Raw genomic sequence first — 21,356 nt, 5'->3', positions numbered from 1 at the left:
TGTGCAGTCGGAGCAGGTGTGTGAAGGTTGAGACATTCTTTGAGGAAAGTTACTATAATATATTCAGTGATATCTTTAAAGTGTTTAGCGCACACAATCCCTTCTAATCTCTTTCTCCTGAGGGGCTGTTACACTTGAGATGATGTTTGTCCTTGTCATTGCTTTTGTAAACTACTCATTATAAAGTAAATAATCTCATCACAAAAACACATGCCACAGAAGACACTTGAACAATAAAGCTACGCAATCTCTCTTGAGCAGCCAACATAAATTAGGTTAACGCTGTTAGGGGTGGCCTGTTTGTTTTTCTTTATCTTCCTTCATCAGTTTACAAAGGGTGCAGCCCCACATTCCTCTATCATTAACAAAATTAACATATTAATTGGTCTTGATAGAAAGGAATTGTTATCTGTTTTGATGAACGATCAGTCGTTATCATATATATAGTCGCGTGAAAAAGTAAGGACACCCTTTACGTATCAGGACCTAATAAATAAATCATCTTAAAATGAGGTAAAAACAACCTCAGATGAACAACAAAACAGATTACACCCTGTCATTATTTATTTCATAAAAACTTGGCCAAAATGGAGAAGCTTCTTCTCTCTAAAAAGAACATGGCAGCACGACTTAGGTTTGGAAAGTTGCATCTGAACAAACCTCAAGAACTCTGGAACAATGTCCTTTGAACAGACAAAACCAAAGTGGAGATGTTTGGCCATGATGCACAGAAAACCAAAGATATATATCAGCACAAACACCTCATCATCAAGCACTGTGGTGGATGTGTGGATGATTTTAACTCAATTCATTTCAAACACTTTATCTGTCCCCATGAGGTAATTTACACATAGTACACATGTGTCACATAGTAACATAATAAAAATTACATCAGAAACATCATAAATTAAATAAAAAGCATCATGAGCACAATGTACATATTAAAGGTACAATTATGTAAAAATTTTGTAATAAAATATCCAAAAATCACTTGCACAGTGTGATATATTTCCTGCAGTTGTGTACTTACAATATCCTAGAAGTTACAAAGATTTTTAATTTCAGAGAAATTCCAGTTTTAAATAATGGCTCGTCCCTGTCGCCTGTCAATGACGTAATATCCGCGTTATCCCTGGTTTCCGCTCGTACTGCCATAGTAACCATGGCGACAGACGTGGACGACTGCGTTACGTCTATTTGCACGCTCACGCTGTTGTTGTTTCGTTTTAACATTATGCACCATGGCAAGCAGACTTTGGGACAAAAGGAGAACTAAAACGAGGATCAATATCAGCGTGGCGTTTTCGAGATGCAGAGAGCTCCACGTCCGTGACAAACCTCGACTTGACGCGCAAATGTAGAGGTGAGCAAATGTACATCAAACTAATCAATGTTATATAGCTCAACATGATGAAATGTTAGAATATGATCAGTATGTTATTCTAATGTTGATCTAGCTTACTGCTAGTCTCATACAGACAAACTAACACATAGAATAACATTATAACTTTCAACACACTCAAATGCAGTTTAGTGTGATAGTGTAGACCAAGCGAAACAGTGCTGTGTTACCTCACAAGTATATATATCTTCCTTTTTTTTTCCCATATACATCTGCAATGGGACAATGAGCCCAAGAACACCAGCAAATCTATACCAGAATGGCTGAAAAAGAAAATAATTGAGTTGTTTCCATGGCCCAGTCAAAGTCCAAACCTCTACCAGATTGAAATTCTGTAGCGGGACAATCATAGATAATCAAAAAAGATAATCAGAGATAAAAAGATAATCAAATGCCCACAAACCTCAAAGAAATGAAGCAGCTTTGTAAAGAAGTGCCACGAGCGGGTAAAAATTCGTCCAGGACAATGTGAGAGACTGATAAAGTCATACAGAAAATGATTACTTCTAGTTATTGCTGCTAAAGGTGTTTCTATACGCAAGAAATTTACTTCAATTTTAAAGTACAATCAACTTGGCTGTACAAGACATTTCAACTTAAATTACATTACACTGACTTGACTCATTAAAAAATGAGTTGACTCTTGTATAAAAAAAGGTTTTGTTACAGTATATGTATGTATACATATATTCAATGTAATTCTGTGGAAATCCATTTTTTATATTAATTTCTTAAATATGACAAAGCATTTTTCATATTCACTTCTTAAATATGAATTAGTATGAGAACGCATTTTGCTGTCCCTTTCCAGTAAATTTCTCTTCTTTGGAAATACACACAAACATACACACCCACTTTTTTTTTTCTTTTTTTTTTACCATGGTATCACTAAAGCACCACCCATTTTCCATTGAACTTTGGACTGGATCCTCCTTCTCTTTCTAATCTAACCAGCTCCCTCACACCATTTCTGTATTTTCTCTCTCTCTCTCTCAAATTCATTTTCATTTTGTTGTTTTAAACTTTCCCTTTTCGTATCGCTCTCTTTCACCTTATGGAGAAAGAGATAGAGGCTGTAGAAGGTCACTCTGTTGACAATAAGCCATAAAAACAGGCACACAACAGCTCCAGTTCCCCCCCTCCACCCACATCCGCCTACCGCACGCACAAGCCATATATAGAAGAGTACATGTTCCCTTTCCCAACACATGCTAAAAGTCACGGAGACGTCAGCACTTCCTGTCCATATGCAGGAAGATGGAATTTAAGAGGAAGCCCATAGGGGGTTAAACAGCGGGAGATGTTGTGTGTGTGTGTGTGTGTGTGTGTGTGTGTGTGTGTGTGTGTGTGTTTGAGTGTGGAAAAGGATACGAGAAACACCATGTGGTAACTGAGCAAAGCTGTGATGGGGAATTGTTTGGAATGACTGGAATTTCCTGCTAAAAACGTCACATGTGTTGCACTGGTCAGCCACAGTTTATTGCCTGATGAGAAAACAGCTAACCATAAACGATGAGTCAAAAGATTTCACAGGAATGATATTTGACCTCAGCGCTCTGCCATATCTTGTGGTGTAATTCCTTTGGGAATTTATTAGACAATAGTTGGGCCTGTATGAAGAAAGCATTGTGTCTTCTAAAAGTGTTATTTTATAAAGTTATTCATATTGATTATCATGAACCATACAATATTATTTTTTTTACCTTAAAATCCACAGTAAAAGATTGTTAGAGGTGCTTCTACTTTTTCAAAACCATTTCTCATAAAAAAATCAAATTCAACTGTTTTCAAACATTTGGGGTCCATAAGACAAATCAGCAAGGATGCATTAAATTTATAAAAAGTGACAGTAAATACATTTATAATGTCACAAAAGATTTCCATGCCAAATAAATGCTTTTTTCTTTTGAACTTTCTATTCATTATAGTTTATGATGATAGTTTCCACAAAGACATGAATCAGTACAACTGTTTTCAACATGATAATAATAATAATAATGAACGTGTCTAAAGCAGCAAATCAGCATATTAGAATGATTTCTGAAGGAACATGTGACACTGAAGACTGGAGTAATGATATAATAATAGGAATAGGAGTGTAGGAATAAATTACATTTTACAATATATATTTTCATAATACAGGACATATAACAGTTATTTTAAATTGTAATAATATTTCACAACTCTTAATTTTACTGTATTTTTGATCAAATAAATGCAGCCTTGATGAGCAGAAGAGACTTCTTTCAAAAACATCTTACTGACCCCAAACTTTTTTTTGTTTTGCTAAAATTTTGCTCCAATTTGCTAAAATGGATGAAAAAAAAAAACCCCACTTAGATATACATTTTAGGAGAAACCAAAATTCTTCCCAGCAACACCATAGCTGTACACACCCTGGCAACCACACAAAACACCCGAGTCAACGCCACTTGTTTTCTTCATAATATGTAATAAATAAAAATAATAATAATTGTTTTGCAATGCTTTGAAATATCAGAAACATTGAGTTAAATGAGGGAAATATGCATATACTCTGTATGTGTTTCAGGGTGTGGAGTTTGGATGAATAGAGTCATACTACTCCAAATTTTACTGGAGGATAATCCACAACTGCCTTTGTTAGGCAAAAACTCATGACATGGATCATTTTACCATTTCAGAGTGTTTATATGCCCAGGAGACAATATAGACACTTAACACGTCTCTCTGCTGTTTCACCTGCTGCCGCGTTTCTGCTCTCGGCCAGGTGTGACATTTCAAAACACAAAGAGCGTTTCTATTTTACAAGCCACATGATTCTGATGAGGACACAATATAATTCTCTGTGTTCTCTCCACTATTACAATGAATCAGGGTTTTTTTGGCAAAAGGTTAGCATGTAACCGAGTCCGTTTCTCTTCTGCTTTTTGGTAGTGAGCAGACGGCAGGTGCTCTCTGTGGTTTCATGAAAAAATAAAAAGAGTTTCTGGTGTGTTCTATTAATATTACTCTATTGCTAATATTAGGCACTTTTCATTTTTTCAAGTTTCTTGCTTTCATTAGTGGTTTTTGCTAAAGCAAGCACCATGTGTAACTCATGCTGTTTGTGCTGCTGATATATAAAATACCTCATGTGTTGTTGATCAAAACTAAAACTATTACAAATAGTTTTCATTAACTGAACACCAGCTGAGATAAAAAATATATATATATATATATATATAGTCCCTATGAAATCAAAATTAAAATTTTTTGGCTTTTAGTAATATGCTAGCCTTAAGATTATCTATAAGATAGTGTGCACCAAAAAATGACAAAATTCACATTTAGAATTGTAAACTCTCACTTCCGCCAACATGTATCAATGATTTTGATGACATCACTCTGCACTTCAGGTTCTCATCAGGTTTTCTGTCTAATCAAATGCTCTCTAGAATCTAAAGCGTGCCGTCCCCTACATTATACATAGCTGTGGATGAAATCGGTCACTTGATCACACATTTACTATTTTCTATATGTTGAATGGCACATAGTGCACTATATAGGGGATAGGGAATGATTGAGACCGTGTAAATATGTTTTCCATCAGGGCGAATGAAGTCTGGTTTCATGTTAATGTCACGCAAACCGCCGCAGCTCCGGTCCAGAGACGCGACAGCACAGAGCGGATCATATGTGTGAGTCGACGCAGACCACAAAACTTATCAGACCCATTTGAACTCTACACAGAATGCTGTATTTTAAAGCGATGGATGAGATTAGAAGGAGAAACGGTTAGAGATTAGGAGGAAACTGCTGCTTTACCGAGCTCAACGGCTCTGGACGGGCTGTGATATAAACTAAAGCTATTGGCTATTTTTAAAAAGGGGAGGAGCTGCTCGATATGCCCCGCCCTGTCTTCCTGTTTCATTGGAAATTACGAGAAGACAACACATTGAATAATGTATCGCGTTTCAAGGCACTTCAGTGGGTCTATAAAAATAATTTCCTTCAAAATATTTGAAACACTTCAAAATATTTTTTCACCAGATAAAAGAATTCCTGCAATTAAAGCAATACCTTTGTTGTTTTCTATTCATATCACATGCAATGAAGTTCCGATTTTACCATTTACGTCACTTTGTTATTCTAGTTACGCTAATACAGAAGCCACAAACAAGGAAGTGTGAAAAAGGCTAATTGGAAGTCTCGCACATTCAATAAAAATATCTCAGTTCTGCATTGCAAAATAAGGTGGATATGCTTCTATGCTTCATTTGTATTTCTAATTAGGGGGTTTGAGTCTTTGTTAATGTGGACATCTGAGGTACAATTAATTGTTCAGATGTTGCTATTTTTTCCTTTGAATTAAATAAAATTAAACAAACTGAGAGAAATGTACTTTTATCAAGAGCTTTTAATGTATTTAATGAGAAAGGTTTATTGACATTGAGTCTTTGCAAATCAGTGTTTCTGACCTTGAAAAAGTTGATACTGATGTTTTGGTCTGCCAGGCAGAACTAGAATAGATAAGCGATGAAGACACTTAAAAAGGAGCCAGCATGTACCAGCATTGAGCTTGCAGTCATGATCATGATGGAGTGCTTGATGCAATCAATGTTCTGCTAAGCTTCACTGCATAGAAAGTCTCACCTCATCAGTCAGCGAACACAGAGATTTTACACGTTTCCTCTCACATTATACGAAGCTCATTAGAAGGTAGTTTAGAAAGTAATCAGAACAACTTTATCTTTGATCATAAGCCAGATGAATGCCAGCACTCTCATTTGCAAATGAATTGCTGTTAATTAGAACACAATATGTTGATTCACCTTTTTAATATGCATTCGATTGAAGATCAAAGTCAACGAGTGCTTTCATCTGTATTTCGTATGCTTATGAAACCTGTAACTGAGTCTTATACATCGAATTAATATAGGAACATCATGCATTTTTTACATATTTATTTAAAATGGGTTTAAAGATGCCACATGCTCAAATGGAAAGTATTAAAAGGACAAACAGAGGCTATACAGAGTAAATAAGGGATTGATTTATGTTACATAAATTGACTATTTTAACCCCATTTTTGTGTCTGTTGAAACTAAATTGGAAATATGATCAAATATATGTAGTTGAAAGATATAAAGACAACAAAATAGATTAGTGAGTGTTTTGTTGGCATTATGTTTTAACATATTTACTATTGAATATTTTATATATTTTTCTAATATTACAAATGGAATATGAAGATTGGACAATTAAAGTATTTTATTTCAAAGACAAAATTACTGATTAAGTTACTAACCATGAGTAAATACTCAAACACTTGAAGTACTCAAATCCTCAAATTGTTGCTTTAATCAGTGATAAAACAGGGAGAGTGTCATTTTCATCGAAAGGTTTATTATAAAAATAAGAATCTTTTGCGAAGATGAATCGTTCATCAATAAGATCTATCATCCAACGCATGCTGCATTTACAAAATAGATGTGAATTTTCATTTCATAACAGCTGTAATGGTTAATATCTAACACGTTATTTTAGATCTATGCAATATCATGAGATTTGTTGATGACATTATTATGAACATGCCAGGGTAGAGTGTTTTATATACATAGAAATATAAAAGCCATGTGATCCATCTTAAAAAAAAAATTGAGCATTTCCCAAAATCCAGCTGAAGAGAAATGAGAAATAAGTGGTTGAACCCTTCAAAAACACACACCAACTCATCAGAGCGATCTAGAAGGGGTGAGATCTGGATCTTTCCAGTCTCACTCAACTCTGCTGACCTTTGACCCCCAGTTGCTAGGATCATGCCCCTGTGAGGGTGGCTGTGGGTTGAGTGGCGACAGAGCCGCGCTATAGCTGTGCCGTTCTAAACACTTCCATATGACCGTTCATCCTACACCATGGGAAAAAGTAGCTCGGGTCAAAAAGTCCATCTAAACATTGTAAAATGTCTCTTTATATTATTAGTAGGTCTTGCTAAGAAAAGCAGTGCTTACATAGTTCATTCAAAACCCCTAAGTATTCAATTTTTCCACGCGGACATATATTTTCCCCTACACTTCAATCAAATGTTTCCATAGCATTGCCACATATAAAAGTGGAAATCTAAAAATTAGCCTGCATGTGTTAGAAGATAGTGAGAATCTCATCATCGGGCAATCTGTGCAGCCACCTTAAAAAAAAGAACATATTGTATTACATGAAATAAGTCTCCCGAGGGGACGCAACCCCACCAGGATGAACAATGGCGTCCCCTCTCCTGAGCCCGTGATTGAATGAGCCGAGGATTCAAGTACAAACATTCCAGCGTACAAAAGGAGCAGAGCCGGGAGGGCCGGGAATGAGCGGGGGTGAGGGACCGCAGGTGAGGAGACAAGTCTCGACAAAACCAGCACAGTAGCACTACAGGAACCAGTCCGTGCACAGCAGCACTTTCAACCCGTAAAGCTTATACTCTATCAGATCTGATACGCAAAGGTCTAAATTATCAACATGATCAAAACTTTGCTGAAAAACAATCTACTACACGCTTTCTGTCGTCTGACTGATAAAATTGCAAAAATGTCCACCTTCAGGTCATGGTTAGTAAGACGTATTGAGAGATATAGAGTGACAACTGATATTTATACGCATTTTATAAAAGTATGTTATACAGATCTCATTAATAATAATGAGAATAAAAGATCTCATAAATAATATCTGCACCAAATTGCATATTTTTGCTTGTTTGTGCTCCATATTCTTACTACACTCAAAAAAAGTTACGCCATTATTCAAGGTCTACACATTACAATTAATAGTAAAATTCCATCAAATTGAATTGAATAATCCTTACATATTATGAATCATTGAGTTTATGTGATTTGTATTTATAAAATGAAAAATATGTTTAAATTCAAGTTACAAAATGTTTTATTACGCTCTAGATTTTTTTACTCATTTAATTCTTAATTCATATGAATAATATGTAAGGATTATTCCATTCAATTTGATAGATTTTACTATTAATTGAAATGCCTAAATATGAAAAAAAAAAAAAAAAAAAGCTTAGATTTTTTTTGGAGTGAATATGAGCCATTTTCTCAACAAACAACACATATGCAAAGTTTTTTTTTCTATATATATATTATATTTTTCTAAAGGATAAATAAACTGTTCAATTAAAAAACATTTTGACTATTATTTCATGTCAGACTTTGCAGGGTTAAAACATGCATTACTGAAACACATGATGTGTGAGCCAGAAATGTCAACCAGCAAACCACAGAAATGTTTATACGCGGAACAAGAAATGAAATCTCTCTTTAGTATCTCAGTTGCCTCTTCTAGATAGCAATGAGATTGAATGGAGAGCAAATACAGCAATCTTTGTTAAAGCCACCTGATTTTTAGATGTTTTCCTTAGAAAATGACCTCAAATAAGTATGAGAATAGTTGGTGTAAATAATAATAATGAAAATAATAACGGCAATAAATAATCTGTCTCCTCCAGAGTTTCAGAACCTAAAATTGTCTCAAATTCTATTATACCGAGACTCACAGAATGAACTCAAACATTTCTCCCAAATCCTCTGAGCTGCTATCCACACTCATTTTATAGCTCTGGACTCTTAATAACAAGCGTTTCATTCGTCTCTATTTTAATTTCTCTTTAAGCATTTTAATAGAAACATCTGAGACAAAGCTGATGAGCTCTGAATGAGACAACCTCAAGCAATTTAAGACAAACCAACAACAAGCACACCACACCACACCACACCACAACACAAGCAGTGGCACATGTTCTCCCAGCACAATTCCCTGTGTTTCCTCAATCTGGTTCACAAAAGGCTTGATTATTAGGCAAACTGGTTAGCTGGGCAGCTTTTGTTGACTGGCAACATCCAACAGACTCTTTTGTGTGTTTCCATAGCTTTTCTTGGTATGCTTTGATGAGGTTCCCCTTTGTAAAAATCCATACAACCTTACAAGTCATTCTCACAGGAGCAGAGAGACAGAATTGAAACCAGTAAAGCAGAAAAATGTGGATTGTTGAATAAGATTTAGACTCGGATCTACATACAATGCAAACATTACAGATAAGTGAGAGATGACTTCTGCCGTGACATTGAACACATGTGGTGATATGGAGTATCTGTGACGTGGTTGAAAACACAAGGTATGCTTCACTGGAATGTCCTTTAGGGCGTCTCACCCACTGACAGGGACAGAGTCACCTGACCGACACATGTGCGCAAGGGCTAGGGGAAGTAAACACTGGGACCATTCTGGAATAAGTCTATAATATATTTACATGGATATTTATATTCCCTCGCTCTTGTGCTTTCTGTACGTTTACATAAGAGAGAAAGAAGAAGATTGTGTAAATCTGAGTTGGTGACCCCGTAACCACCATAAACAGTGAATATGCAAATTATTACTCGACTTTAATTGTGAATTTGACACTTAATAATTCAACAATAGGCTATTGCTGATTTGACTGCACTGACACTATTGGATGAGAACTGACCTGAACTGAACGATGACACTGTTTTCTGAAGAACTGCTTTATAGTTCTGCTTCATAATTTAATAATTGATGATCTTCAATGGAACTGAACCAACACTGAGCTGACTTCTGCTGAAATAAAGGCGAATTGACTGTAATGGGTGTTTGAATGGTTGAATATTAATATAATTAGCCTACCTTTGGCCTGCCCATCCTTGGTTACATCGAAACCCATCTAGACCAAATCCTGTCAATTCAAAAACCAGAAAGACCTAAAATAGAGAAAATACTCCATTTATTGCAGAATTTCAAATCAAATTGAAATTGACTACGGAGAAGCTGAGATCGAGATTGAACATAATTTTTGTTTCGAGACCAAGTCGGGGGAAAAAAAGCACATTTATGTGGTCTTAAGATCAAGACTCCATGCAACTCCGCACTAAGAGAAACAAACAAAAAAAATGGTTCATGGAATGTTATGCAGATGTTGTGGTTTGTGTGATGTTTGAGATTTCTTTATGCGATTAAGTGAGATATCCATTAACTAGGCTATTTCAATTTTATTTTGTGTCAAAAAGGCAAAGAGTAGCCTAAAACAATGAGCTCATATCAGCTACTAAACAGGCCATTTCATATTATACATTATTAATATGCATGTTGTTGATATTTGGAATCACTGTATGGTCTCTAATGGCTCACAAAATAAAGTTTAAAAGGCCAACTTTACTTACCGAGTTAAGCAGAACCTCTGTGTGTGGAGTGAAAGTGAATGAATGGTCCAGTGTCTCCCCCTAGTGTCCATTACAGGAACATGATTAAAATTACGTCAGAAAAGGACTTGTTTTTTGAGGATTACATAATCATGAAGTACTAGCTCCATTGATTAACAAGTTTCTTAAAAATTATGATCATGTTTTTCTTTCTGATTGAGGTGCTATTGTTTTTTTCTATCTCCCTTTTCCTTTTATGTTATATTTCAATGCAGTGCGGTTTGTTTTCTTGCAATTTACTTCAGAACTTTACATGTTTTAAAGAGGAAGCTCCTTTCCATGTAACAGCTGTCTTTATGTAGTAAAAATAAAAACTGAAGGTTATTTGCATAATGAACCCATGCAAGTATAACTTCTACATTATATCCTTTCAGTTATTATAATGCATCATGTTATTTTTATGATAAACTTTTATTCATTCTAATTACTTTTTAAAAGTAAAGTCATTTATGTGTGAAGACAGCAAAGTAGTGCCAAGGCTTAAAATTGTTTAGACTAAAATTCGATTTTTTACTTTTTAAAAAGCAATTTATTACTTAAAATACATACAGCAATATCATTTATTATTCCTTTCCTACAGAAATAAAACATCTTGTTAGCTCAGTCACAAAAGCAGCAGTAAGATACAAAGCAAGATGTCCAAGACAACAAAGTCATGAACAATCCCCAAAATGCCGTTTTATTGAGAGTTAAGATGACATCACAGCCTCGGTCATGGTGAACAGAATTATTACATGGCATTGTGGAAGTTTGCATATATCAGTGAAATCAAACCTGCAGTCTCTGGGATAGACCTTTGGCAACTTTAAAATGTAAACAAAACATAACAGTTATCAAGAAAAATCAAACAAAAAACAAATGAAAGTTAGCAGTAAATCACAGAATGAGTCATGCTCCCATGATTCTTAGTCAGCACGTGTTGTCCGGATGTTCTGGAGAAAGATCAAACATCATAAATCCTCAATACAAGTAGAACTGCTTTTAGATAACATCTTCATTACTATTTTTTAGTATTCTTTTTAAATAAATCAATGTTTTTTTCTTACATGTACCCATTATCCATCTTTAATAACGCTTCAATTTGCTTCGTTAAATGACATTTTTCAGGTGTACATCATCTCGGCCATGTGCGACATCTTCTTGGGGATGTAAAGGTAATATTCCATGTATCCGGAAAGGTCCTCTATTGTGATGTCATCCACGTAGGTGCGGGCCTGTTCGGAACAAGAACGAGGGGAGCTGGAAGTCCCGTTATTATTCCCATTGGAAGTTCTGCTGTTCGGAAGTTCACATTCGGAGATCACGTCACGAAGGCCGGTGAATGAGTAAACCTCGACCCCCTGCCAACCGGGACACTGGCATTCTCGTTGCCCACACGGGCACTGACCGGCTTCCTGCAACTTGGACAGAGTTTTAAAGTCAGGCGGAACAGCCTTACCTTCGCCCGCCTCCTGAGATCCCGGCCCACATCCTAAAGCGGGCCTGTTTTCGGGAGCGCTCTCGTCATCCGACGGCTTTCTCGGACTGAGGGGCGATTCCTGACCCTTAGGATAAGGGAGATGGGTTTCATACCCAACGACCCCAAATACAGTGGAGCACGGGGCAGAGAACGGCACTTCTTTCTTGACGCCGCTGGTGTCGTCCGGCTCTGGCGGGGTCTTGTGTTTCAGGTGTCCGGGAGGAGGAGACATTTTGCTGCAGTAGGTAAACTTCGGAGGATGAAGGATCGGAGATTTTGATCGTCGGCGTCGCTGGCTTCTCACAATTCCTCTGGATGACTTTCTTGTGCATCTATAGCAAAAAAACAAATGTGAAAACATTTATTTACTGGTATATTTTTGCTGTTATTGCTTTAACCCTGTAAAGCCTACTGGATAAGGTGAATATGCTCGTTTTCCTGTCTAGAAACCTGCGTTAGATTGTTGCGTTAGTTAATGTTTTATAAATGCATAAGTTCAATTAAATAACTTGGTGTTTGGATTATATTTTATTTTTAAGAACTAGCCTAATGTGTCTATTTAAAAAGTGAAATCATAATTGGTTTCATTTTGAATGATGATTTAGTTTTTTGATGATTTTAATGATTTTTAAAAATGCATTTATGATTTGCATACGCAACTGTTAAGACATGCTGGGTTAACCACAGTTACGGTGTTTTACAGATCACCTGGTTAAGATGATTTTAAGGTGATTTCTGTTTACCCATAGTTTGATTTAAAAAAAAAACCTTTTTTTTATGCTACTGATAAAAGCAATTTGTCTAAATGATTGAATATCGTTCGCATTGTGTCCTGAATAAAATATTTTTTTTTCAAAGGTTTCGCTCTCATTTTATTTTTAGCGTTAGTATTTTAAATGTTTTCCAGGTTTCCATGTTTGATTAATATTTGTATTATTAATATTCTATTTAATATATTTTAATAGCCGATAATATTTTTAGAGCTGTTTAAAACCTTTAGCCAAGTTATGTCTCATTAATTATTTATAACGTGCTTCTCTCTGCATATGTATAATGAAAACAGACACAACCAACATATTACCTTCAATGTTTTGCTTTAAAGGAGAACTCGGCAACTCTAGCGAACTCTAGTCACTTCTTCGCTGATTTTCCCTTTTGTTGTCGCATGTTTTCCCCACGAGCTCCCCCTACAGCTGTGGTGGGGCGTATATTTCACAACACAGTCGTAAAAAACTCACTTGCGGCGGCCTCCTCCCCCTCTCTACCGCTGCTCATGTGCGTTTGTTTTGATCGGAGCAAGCCAACTGTATCGCGTGGAGCTATGTCTACCGAGGTGGGTAATCTGGTAATACATCATACATGCGTGTGTGTTTATGTCGAATTGCCGTAAAGCAATTTGTGTTTCGCGCTCGTTCTCGTTCTCGCTTTCGCTTCTCACGAGACTTCCAATTTCTATCTTGCCGGGACGGTAGTGAACAAGTTGCAAGGTTGGTTTTCCGCCTGGGAACGCTGGGGGGAGCGGGGAAAGTCACCAATATCACCAGAACAGGTTGTTTAACCATCCAAATGATTTCTAGACAGTTTTATTAAGTTAAAAAAGCTACCAAGTTCTCCTTTAATACATAGGCAACTGTAGCTATGCATCAAAAACACTAAAAAGGTAAGTGTATGGTAACTACTAAGCTATTTATAATGTAGCCTATTTGGCAACGCAACGTCCTGTAAGTTTATCAGTCGTCATTTTTAAGATATTGTTGATTATCGTCTGGTAACACTGACTGTTATTGATATCGCGATATTTGCGAGACATCGTCGATATATGATAATATCGTCATATCGCCCAGCCCTACTGGATACATTCATTTCTAAGGTCAATATATAATTAACATGATCATAACATTGCTGAAAAACTGTTGCACATGATCTTCTACATGCCTTCCACCCTTTGATTTATAGTTTATAGTTTGCAAGTAAAAGGACTTTTAGTATAATTGTAAAAAATCCTTCAAGGTCGTGTTTCACTTGACTTTCTGCTGTGAAATCTTTACTTATTCTCATAAAGCAAGCACAAGAATACCCTATTATATTGTTAACAATATTTCAAGATAAACACTTATGTAGATTTACATAATTATCCATATATCATTAAAAATAATAATTTTACAATGAATGAAACATGTCAGGCATTTGAGGATTCATTTCTCAATCGTCATTGTACTGCACTACATATGTTTTGCCTCTCACAATTAAAATTACAGAGCTTTAATTATAAAACTAAGCATTTAAATATCATCTTACCAAGATATTTTATTGGGAGATATAGAGAGACAATGAATATTTGCATGTTTTTTAAGCAGTATTCTCAGTATATAATACTATATATGAGACGTATAAATGCCTGAAGTATCAAATATGATACCCAAACTTTTTTCTTTAGATTTGAGGTTCAATAATCTCTATTTTAAAAAAAATTCAAACTGATCATTCATGTATCAGGATTTTTAGGGTTAAGTAGGGAATCTTAAAGAGGTTCCTACCCAAGCCAGTTATCTTTCGAGGAGGTCATCTTGGATTTGGCTCCCTCCGGACTGCCTCGAACAACCAATCTGGAAGCCAAAGACTCAGAGACGCGGACTGTGTTTGTGGAACTGGAAAGAAAAACGTGCAATTATTCACAGAGGACAAAAACCCTCTCTGCCAAAATAGTGAGCATCCACTTCACTTGTCGGACAATCTGGAGCTGAAACAAATGAAAAGGCAACAAACCTTTCAGCATCCACACGCAGTTTCTTAAAAGCGGTCTGCAGGGTCTCCTCCTCACACTCCTTTTCTACTTTCTCCACAGCGGCCATAATGTTAGACAGCCTAAAACTGAAACCAAAACCATAGAGAATAATACAAGTGAGCAGTTATGACAAACCCAAGTATTTATAGCAAGTTACTAACTATAGATCTCAATAACATTAACTCCCTATTTTAACGCACACTCAGTTACTTTTAACCATTAACAAAGGTTTTAAACAATCAGGAGAATGTAACGTTAGCCTGGTAAAAAAAAGAAAGACTGCAATGGCGGAATATACTCAAAATAGCATAGGCATATTGTAATTTCCCCCTGAAGGTTATAAAAAAACTATTCACTCCTACAAATATTTTTATCACACTGCAGTAGTTGACAAGTTTTGTCTCATGTTATGAAACTCTGATTACATACACAATTCGCATAATGAAGTTTAGCTTAGCATCGAGTCCATCGAGGTGGCGCGGTTTACATTGTCAATTTTGCTTGACCAAAATACATCAACAACAATGGACCATTAGAGAAATATACTCACGGCCAAAGGACCAAACCCCGTGTAAAGCCTAGACATATAGGAGCTTGTTTCTCCTGTTATGTGGGTCTGTGTGCTCACAAAGCTACCGTTAGCCAGTTAGCATGCAGAAACGATATCTGTGAAAAAAACTCGCTTTAAATCAACCGATAACAGGCTGTCGTCGGGCATAACTTGACCTAGATACTACATAAATGTAGTAACTACTTACAATTATTAGAAGTAATCAATAAAGCAAACACAATATTCTAGATTTTTCTCTCGCTAGTCTCTTGTTTACACTCAACCACTCAAGAGTGACTCTGCAACAACGCAGATCTTGATGACGTAGTACACGTACGCACAAACGTCAGCATATCACGAAAATGCTCATAGAAGCTTCTCGGGTTGTGCCTTTTAATTGTATTTATTTATTTATTTATTTTTGTTAAAGGATGTAATAATATATAGAATATATAACGTGCAATAATAAAATATATTTATGCAATAATATAAAGATATTTTTTAGAAAGCTATACCTGAACCATGACCCATTTTCTACATCGCTATCTCAGCCATTATTGTGTTTCTGTAATCAGAAGCAGTGCGCATTGCTGACTGGTGTCCTCTTGTGGTGATCAAGTGAATTGTCTCAAGGCCTTCATCTCCAATAGCCTGCTTGCAGTTGAAAACAGGAAGCTTTGAGTTGTAAAGAAGCCAGACACAAGGTGTATCATAAAGCTGGAATTTATAGCAAGGCTGCCATGGAAGAACCACTTGTTTAACTTAAAAAACAAACAAAAAAAAACAACATTAACAGATGCAAAGCACATTAAAGCCAGATCCCTGGGGAATGGAAAAAGTTTGGTGATCTCTTGTTTACTCTTTTCCACACATGTGCATGAGTTTATGTTCGGAGAAAGCCATAGGAAGCCCTAAAACCCCAATGTCTGCTAAACGTGTCGGGTGTGGGCAGGATCTCACATGCAGACCAAGTGTTGCACTTGTGGCACAAATACTTTACGTAAAAAAAAAAATAATAATTAAAAAAGCATTTTATCGTCCACTTTCCTCATCCTTCTATTCATGATTGGGTTTGATCTTGCAGAAAACATAAAATCTTTAGGGAAATTAGCTGTGAAATTCCCAGCATGTTCAAGCATTTAAGTTGTAATTCTGGGAAATGCCAAGACTTTTAGGCATGGTTTCACAGACAGGTCTTAAGTCAGGATTAGGCCTTACTGTAGTACAATTAAGACATTTCAGTAGCTTTTATAAACGTGTCATAGAAAAAAGAGGGTTAGCATATATATATATATATATATATATATATATATATATATATATATATATATATATATATATATATATATATATATATATATATATATATATATATATATATATATATATATATATATATATACTGTACACACACACACACACACACACACACACACACACACACACACACACACATTATATCCGTCTCCCTTCTCTATACTTAGGTCTGTTCAAGAAAAATTTATGCAATTTAATATTGTTTATTTAAAAGAATCAAAAGACCAGGTTCATGTCTATCCTTCTATTGTTCAACTGGTGGAGGTTGATATGGGATTTATAAAAGTACCAATTCTCCAATCCAATTCTTTTTAGGGAGAGTAATTAGTGGAGAGTAATTAGTACACCAATCTAATTACACAGTTGAAGATGTAAGTAGTAGCTAGTAATTAATGACTTTTTTAGAGTAACTTACCCACCACTATGGTTAATATTAGTGCTAGACTTTGAAAGAACTGGACTACGTTTCTCAAAAGCATGTAAGCCTAAGTAGATTGTAGAACCACTGGCTCCAATGGTCTCTATGGTCTCAACTTAGCTCAGTATGCTTTTGAGAAACGCAGCCCTGATTGATACAATTTGATTATTTGCTTTTTTGTTGACTGCCATTATGGCCTTGTCCATTTAGATTTTGGACAATGTTGCAATTTCTGGCTATCGCCTGCAGATGGTGCTGTAGTACATGTTTGTGCTTGTGAAGAGCAATGTTTAAATAAAGGGCAATCTGTCATGTGTTGAAAAGATTATCTGTTCTCTGCAGTGATCAGGAATGAGGTTCCTCCCAATCAAAAAAAATTCCTCATCTTATTGAGTTTTACCCCATATATCACATTACACTGTTAAACACAAAGAGGAATTCTGAGCTTCACAATTACAGCTGATGGAGGACAGTTTATCCTAGCTTGAAAGATTGAAGCCCAAACGGTAGCACTGAAAGCACAGTGATGGGTAATAATGAAGTGTTTAGAGGTTATCTTTCTGTTTAGTCATTTCCACTAGGCCAGGCAAAGACAAACGCTGCATTGTTGAGCTCTTGAGGTCCTCGGAGGAGCCTTCATTCTAGACCAAATGCTTGTGAAAACAAACGTATAAGCTTTATAAACCATCATTTCTCAATTTATAGAAATGTCAAAGCATGGTGCATATTACAGGCCTCTATTCATTAACACAATGGCAGCCTTTTCTTCCAGCGCTTTCACTCTGGCGCCTGTGTGATGGGCTTGCAATGGAGGAGGGATTTTACGCAGCTTTCTTTAAAATCATCAGATTTCAGCTCTCTCATGAGGTTTTTATGGATGTTGAGGTTGTGTGCTGAATGTAAAGGCTTTCCTGCCCATATACTGTAGATTTGAGATTGTTGGGCTGCTTAAAGACTTATAGAGATAGTTCAGTAGTTCAAATGAAAATTCTGTCACTAATTATTCACCCTCATGTTGTTCCAAACCTGTACGACTTTCGTTCATCTTCGAAACACAAATAAAAATCTTTTAGATGAAATCTGAGAGCTTTCTGTCCCTCCGTTGACAGCTATGTGACTAGCACTTTGACTCTTCAAAAAGTTCATAAAGAGATCGTAAAACTAATCCATATGAGCGGTTTAGTCCAAATTTTCTGAAGAGACTCAATCACTTAGAATAAAACCCTAAATTAAATCTGTTCATCATTTACATTTAAACATCGATCAGTGAACAAACAGAAGCTCAACCAAACCTGCTTGACTCGTGAGAACAAACCTCATTGGTTCTTGCGGAAGCTCAAACGTCATGCGTAACACAAGAATGAACCTCATTGGTTCTTGCAGAAGCTCAAACGTGATGCGTAACACGAGAATGAACCTCATTGGTTCTTGCGGAAGCTCAAATGTGCTGCATAACACATGAAAATTAACCAGATTTCATCAAAAAGATCTTCATTTGTGTTCCAATAATGATTGAAAGTCTTAGGGGTTTGGAACAACGTGAGAGTAAGTAATTAATGACAGAATTTTTTCGTTTTTGGCTGAACTATCCCTTTAAGATTCTTGCTGTGGGGTAATTGCTAAGGTGTTCTGGGTGGTTGCTAGGGTGTTTCTAGGGTGTTCTGGGTATTTGTCACGACGTTGCTAGGTGATTGGGTGGTATGGGTGGTTGCTAGGGTATTCTGAGTGGTTGTCAAAAGAACCGAACTTCAAGCCCATTTCGTAGAGCTCACGTCCCTCCTTCTACATTTTTCACCCTTTTTTTTTTGTCTGACTGACAGTAGAAAAACATAATTTCGATTGATTGTAAAAGTAATAGCACACCTCTACTTCAACAATATAATTCATTTCCAGTGTTCCAAGTTCCCTAAGCTTACGTATGAGCAACAGTGATGTTTGCTTTAGCAAGCACCACTAATGCAATGAAATGAAATGAAATTTCACTATTTGGCTGGGTTAGTATGAGGTTTCCGTCTTTTATCTGGGTGTCTGATAATTCTCAGTTTCTGCATACCTAAATAATTAGGATATTATTTTTAGAATAATAGCTGAGGAAGGTTACTATGAAAACACTGAAGTAAGATTGCAACTTAACTGCCTTAAATGGACTATTTCAGTGCAAACGTTCTGCACTAGCTGGAATATTCAGTCATATTATTTTTGGCTGTAAGGGAGTATGGGAATAAACATTAAATGAAAGATTACGTTTTACAAGCATGTCCTGGGCATAGTCACAATTCACTTGTGACTCTTTATAATTGGTTGCAAAGTGAATAATATTGATGGTCATGCTTTTCAGATAACAGGAATGGGAAAATATTCACTCTTGGTCCATCCTCTGAAGCTTGAGATCCATAGTGTGGCCAACGGTGGTTGGTGGAAAAAGTTACTTTATGCATTTCTGAGAGTCGCCAATCCATATGTTTGTGTGTATATATATAGTGTATATATATATAAAATTAACCACCCTGTTTATGTATTTATTAGTGCTGTCAAATCGATTAATCACCTCTAACAAAAATGACTGTATAATGTGTGTGTGTATGTTTGTGTTTGTATGTATGGATGTAAATATGGATGCATATATTTATATTTCTATAAACACATATATTATATTTACAAACTTTTGTTAGATTAATCAATTTGACAGCACTATAGTATTTATTATTTTACTATCCTCCATTTTTCTCTTGTATGTTTTTTTTTGTCTTAATGTTGTAATGTGTCTGCATCCTCTTGTTTGAGCAAAAAGACAATAATTCATTATTAACCGAAAATCTTGCCCTATGCAATAGCTATAAAAAACATTTAAAATGCAGTGCTTGCCGTCAATAATTGGGTTTTATGTGTCTTGCTGTAACAAGTTTAAATCATACTAGTTTAATATTTTGCTGCATTTGTTAAATTTAAAGTTATGTGCTATTATCAAGACAGAAGCAGTAGTTTTATATTAATACAATAACAAAAAATAGACAAAATATTAAACCCTATCTTTTGTAGGAGCAATAATAGTGATGCCTGCTTTATGTTTGATGACTACATTAATCTGTAGTTTAAATAATGGAGTATTTTCATCATTCTGTGCTAGTGAACAAAGCAGTTGATGGTGGAATGTCTTCCAACCCTTCAAACAAGTGGCTCCTAAGAGCCCACACACCCACAGCTGCCGGTCAGACCTACGCGTACACACTGCTGTACATGTGAGTGCACACGCTGGGCTGGGGTCTGAGCAGAAAGGCTTATTGACTCTGAAAGGAAACCTGCTTTCTGAGAGGAAAGAGATTCCCACAGGAATACCAGCATACTGCCGCAAAGAGGAGGTACAAGGAAAGGAGAGCCATGCTGAGAGATGAGGTTCTGGTCTGGACTTATAGATGTTTCTCCCTTGAAATCTCATTTCAACCCACAGGAAACGAAAATCACAAATGGCATCTAATATCTTGTTTCTGCCAGATAGAGTAGCCCCTAAATGTATTTGGACACTTCCCAGAAATGATCAGACCAAGTCTGCAATCAGAAGTCAGACAACTCTAACATTTCTCATCAAATTCTTCCAAGACTAAATTATTTGCACTGATATCCACATTTATTTTAATATCTTTACCCTTTTTCTGTACACTCTTAAAAATAAAGGTCCCAAAAGGAGTTTTTTTTCTCGCAGCGATGCCATTGAAGATCCATGTTTGGCTCCCCAAAGAACCTTTAAGTAAACGGTTCTTATAAAAGAATTTTTTTTTTCTTAGTGTAAAAAACAAATTAATAATCTAAGGAACCCTTTTCCACCTTTTCCATTTGTGCAATTGAAAGGTTCCATTGATATTAAAGGTTCTTCGTGGAACATCTGAGACTTCGTTGACACTTAAATGAGATCTTAAAAGAGCAGACTCTTGTCTTGATTACATGGGAATGCTCGTGTTTACATCAGGTATGCTCTTTAACAAAACTTGGATGCTGGAAAATATTCTCATTCTGCTTGAACAAAGCGGTGTTCTTTACAAAGTTCTGGGCTTTCCGCCCATGTTTTTGATCCACTTGGATTTAAGACATTCTGACAACATGGAACATTTGTGGGATTGCTGTAGGGAGCGATTCTGTTCCGGATGGCGGAAGGATGCGAGGTCAGCTGGTTCCCCTTCAAGTCAGGCATCATTAC

General features: G+C 36.1%; 1 protein-coding gene across 10 annotated transcripts; it reads right to left on the bottom strand.

Annotated features, from left to right (window-relative positions):
* Positions 1-11,287: 11,287 nt before the first annotated feature.
* Positions 11,288-16,304, bottom strand: oser1 (oxidative stress responsive serine-rich 1). Of its 10 annotated transcripts, none has more exons than XR_014031262.1 (6): positions 15,945-15,978; positions 15,430-15,545; positions 14,861-14,965; positions 14,632-14,742; positions 11,682-12,426; positions 11,288-11,567 (listed from the first exon to the last, which is right to left on the bottom strand). XR_014031262.1 is itself a non-coding variant. In XM_081381407.1 (5 exons), the coding sequence occupies exons 3-5, from the start codon at positions 14,944-14,946 to the stop codon at positions 11,739-11,741; spliced, it is 885 nt and encodes a 294-aa protein (XP_081237533.1). In that variant the 5' UTR covers positions 14,947-14,965; positions 15,430-15,545; positions 15,945-16,304; the 3' UTR covers positions 11,288-11,738. The 10 variants fall into 10 exon arrangements, 4 of the variants coding, with proteins under 4 accessions (XP_081237533.1, XP_081237531.1, XP_081237532.1 ...); XR_014031263.1 differs by lacking the exon at positions 15,945-15,978 and adding an exon at positions 15,638-15,799 and having other exon boundaries at positions 11,688-12,426; positions 15,430-15,561; XR_014031265.1 differs by lacking the exon at positions 15,945-15,978 and adding an exon at positions 15,638-15,797 and having other exon boundaries at positions 15,430-15,561.
* Between the last annotated feature and the right edge of the window lie 5,052 nt (positions 16,305-21,356).

The sequence above is a fragment of the Scardinius erythrophthalmus genome (assembly GCF_964197995.2).
Source record: "Scardinius erythrophthalmus genome assembly, chromosome: 12".
NCBI lineage: Eukaryota > Metazoa > Chordata > Actinopteri > Cypriniformes > Leuciscidae > Scardinius > Scardinius erythrophthalmus.
The sequence above is the reverse complement of the archived record's forward strand: the minus strand, read 5'-3'. Positions and strand labels throughout refer to the sequence as shown.

Excerpts from the sequence above, each read along its gene's own strand:
- oser1 (XM_081381407.1), bottom strand. The coding sequence starts at position 14,946 with ATGGCCGCTGTGGAGAAAGTAGAAAAGGAGTGTGAGGAGGAGACCCTG. Across the intron at positions 14,743-14,860 it reads CTGCGTGTGGATGCTGAAAG|TTCCACAAACACAGTCCGCG; the intron begins GTTTGTTGCCTT and ends TTTTCTTTCCAG. Across the intron at positions 12,427-14,631 it reads TCGAAAGATAACTGGCTTGG|ATGCACAAGAAAGTCATCCA; the intron begins GTAGGAACCTCT and ends TTTTTGCTATAG.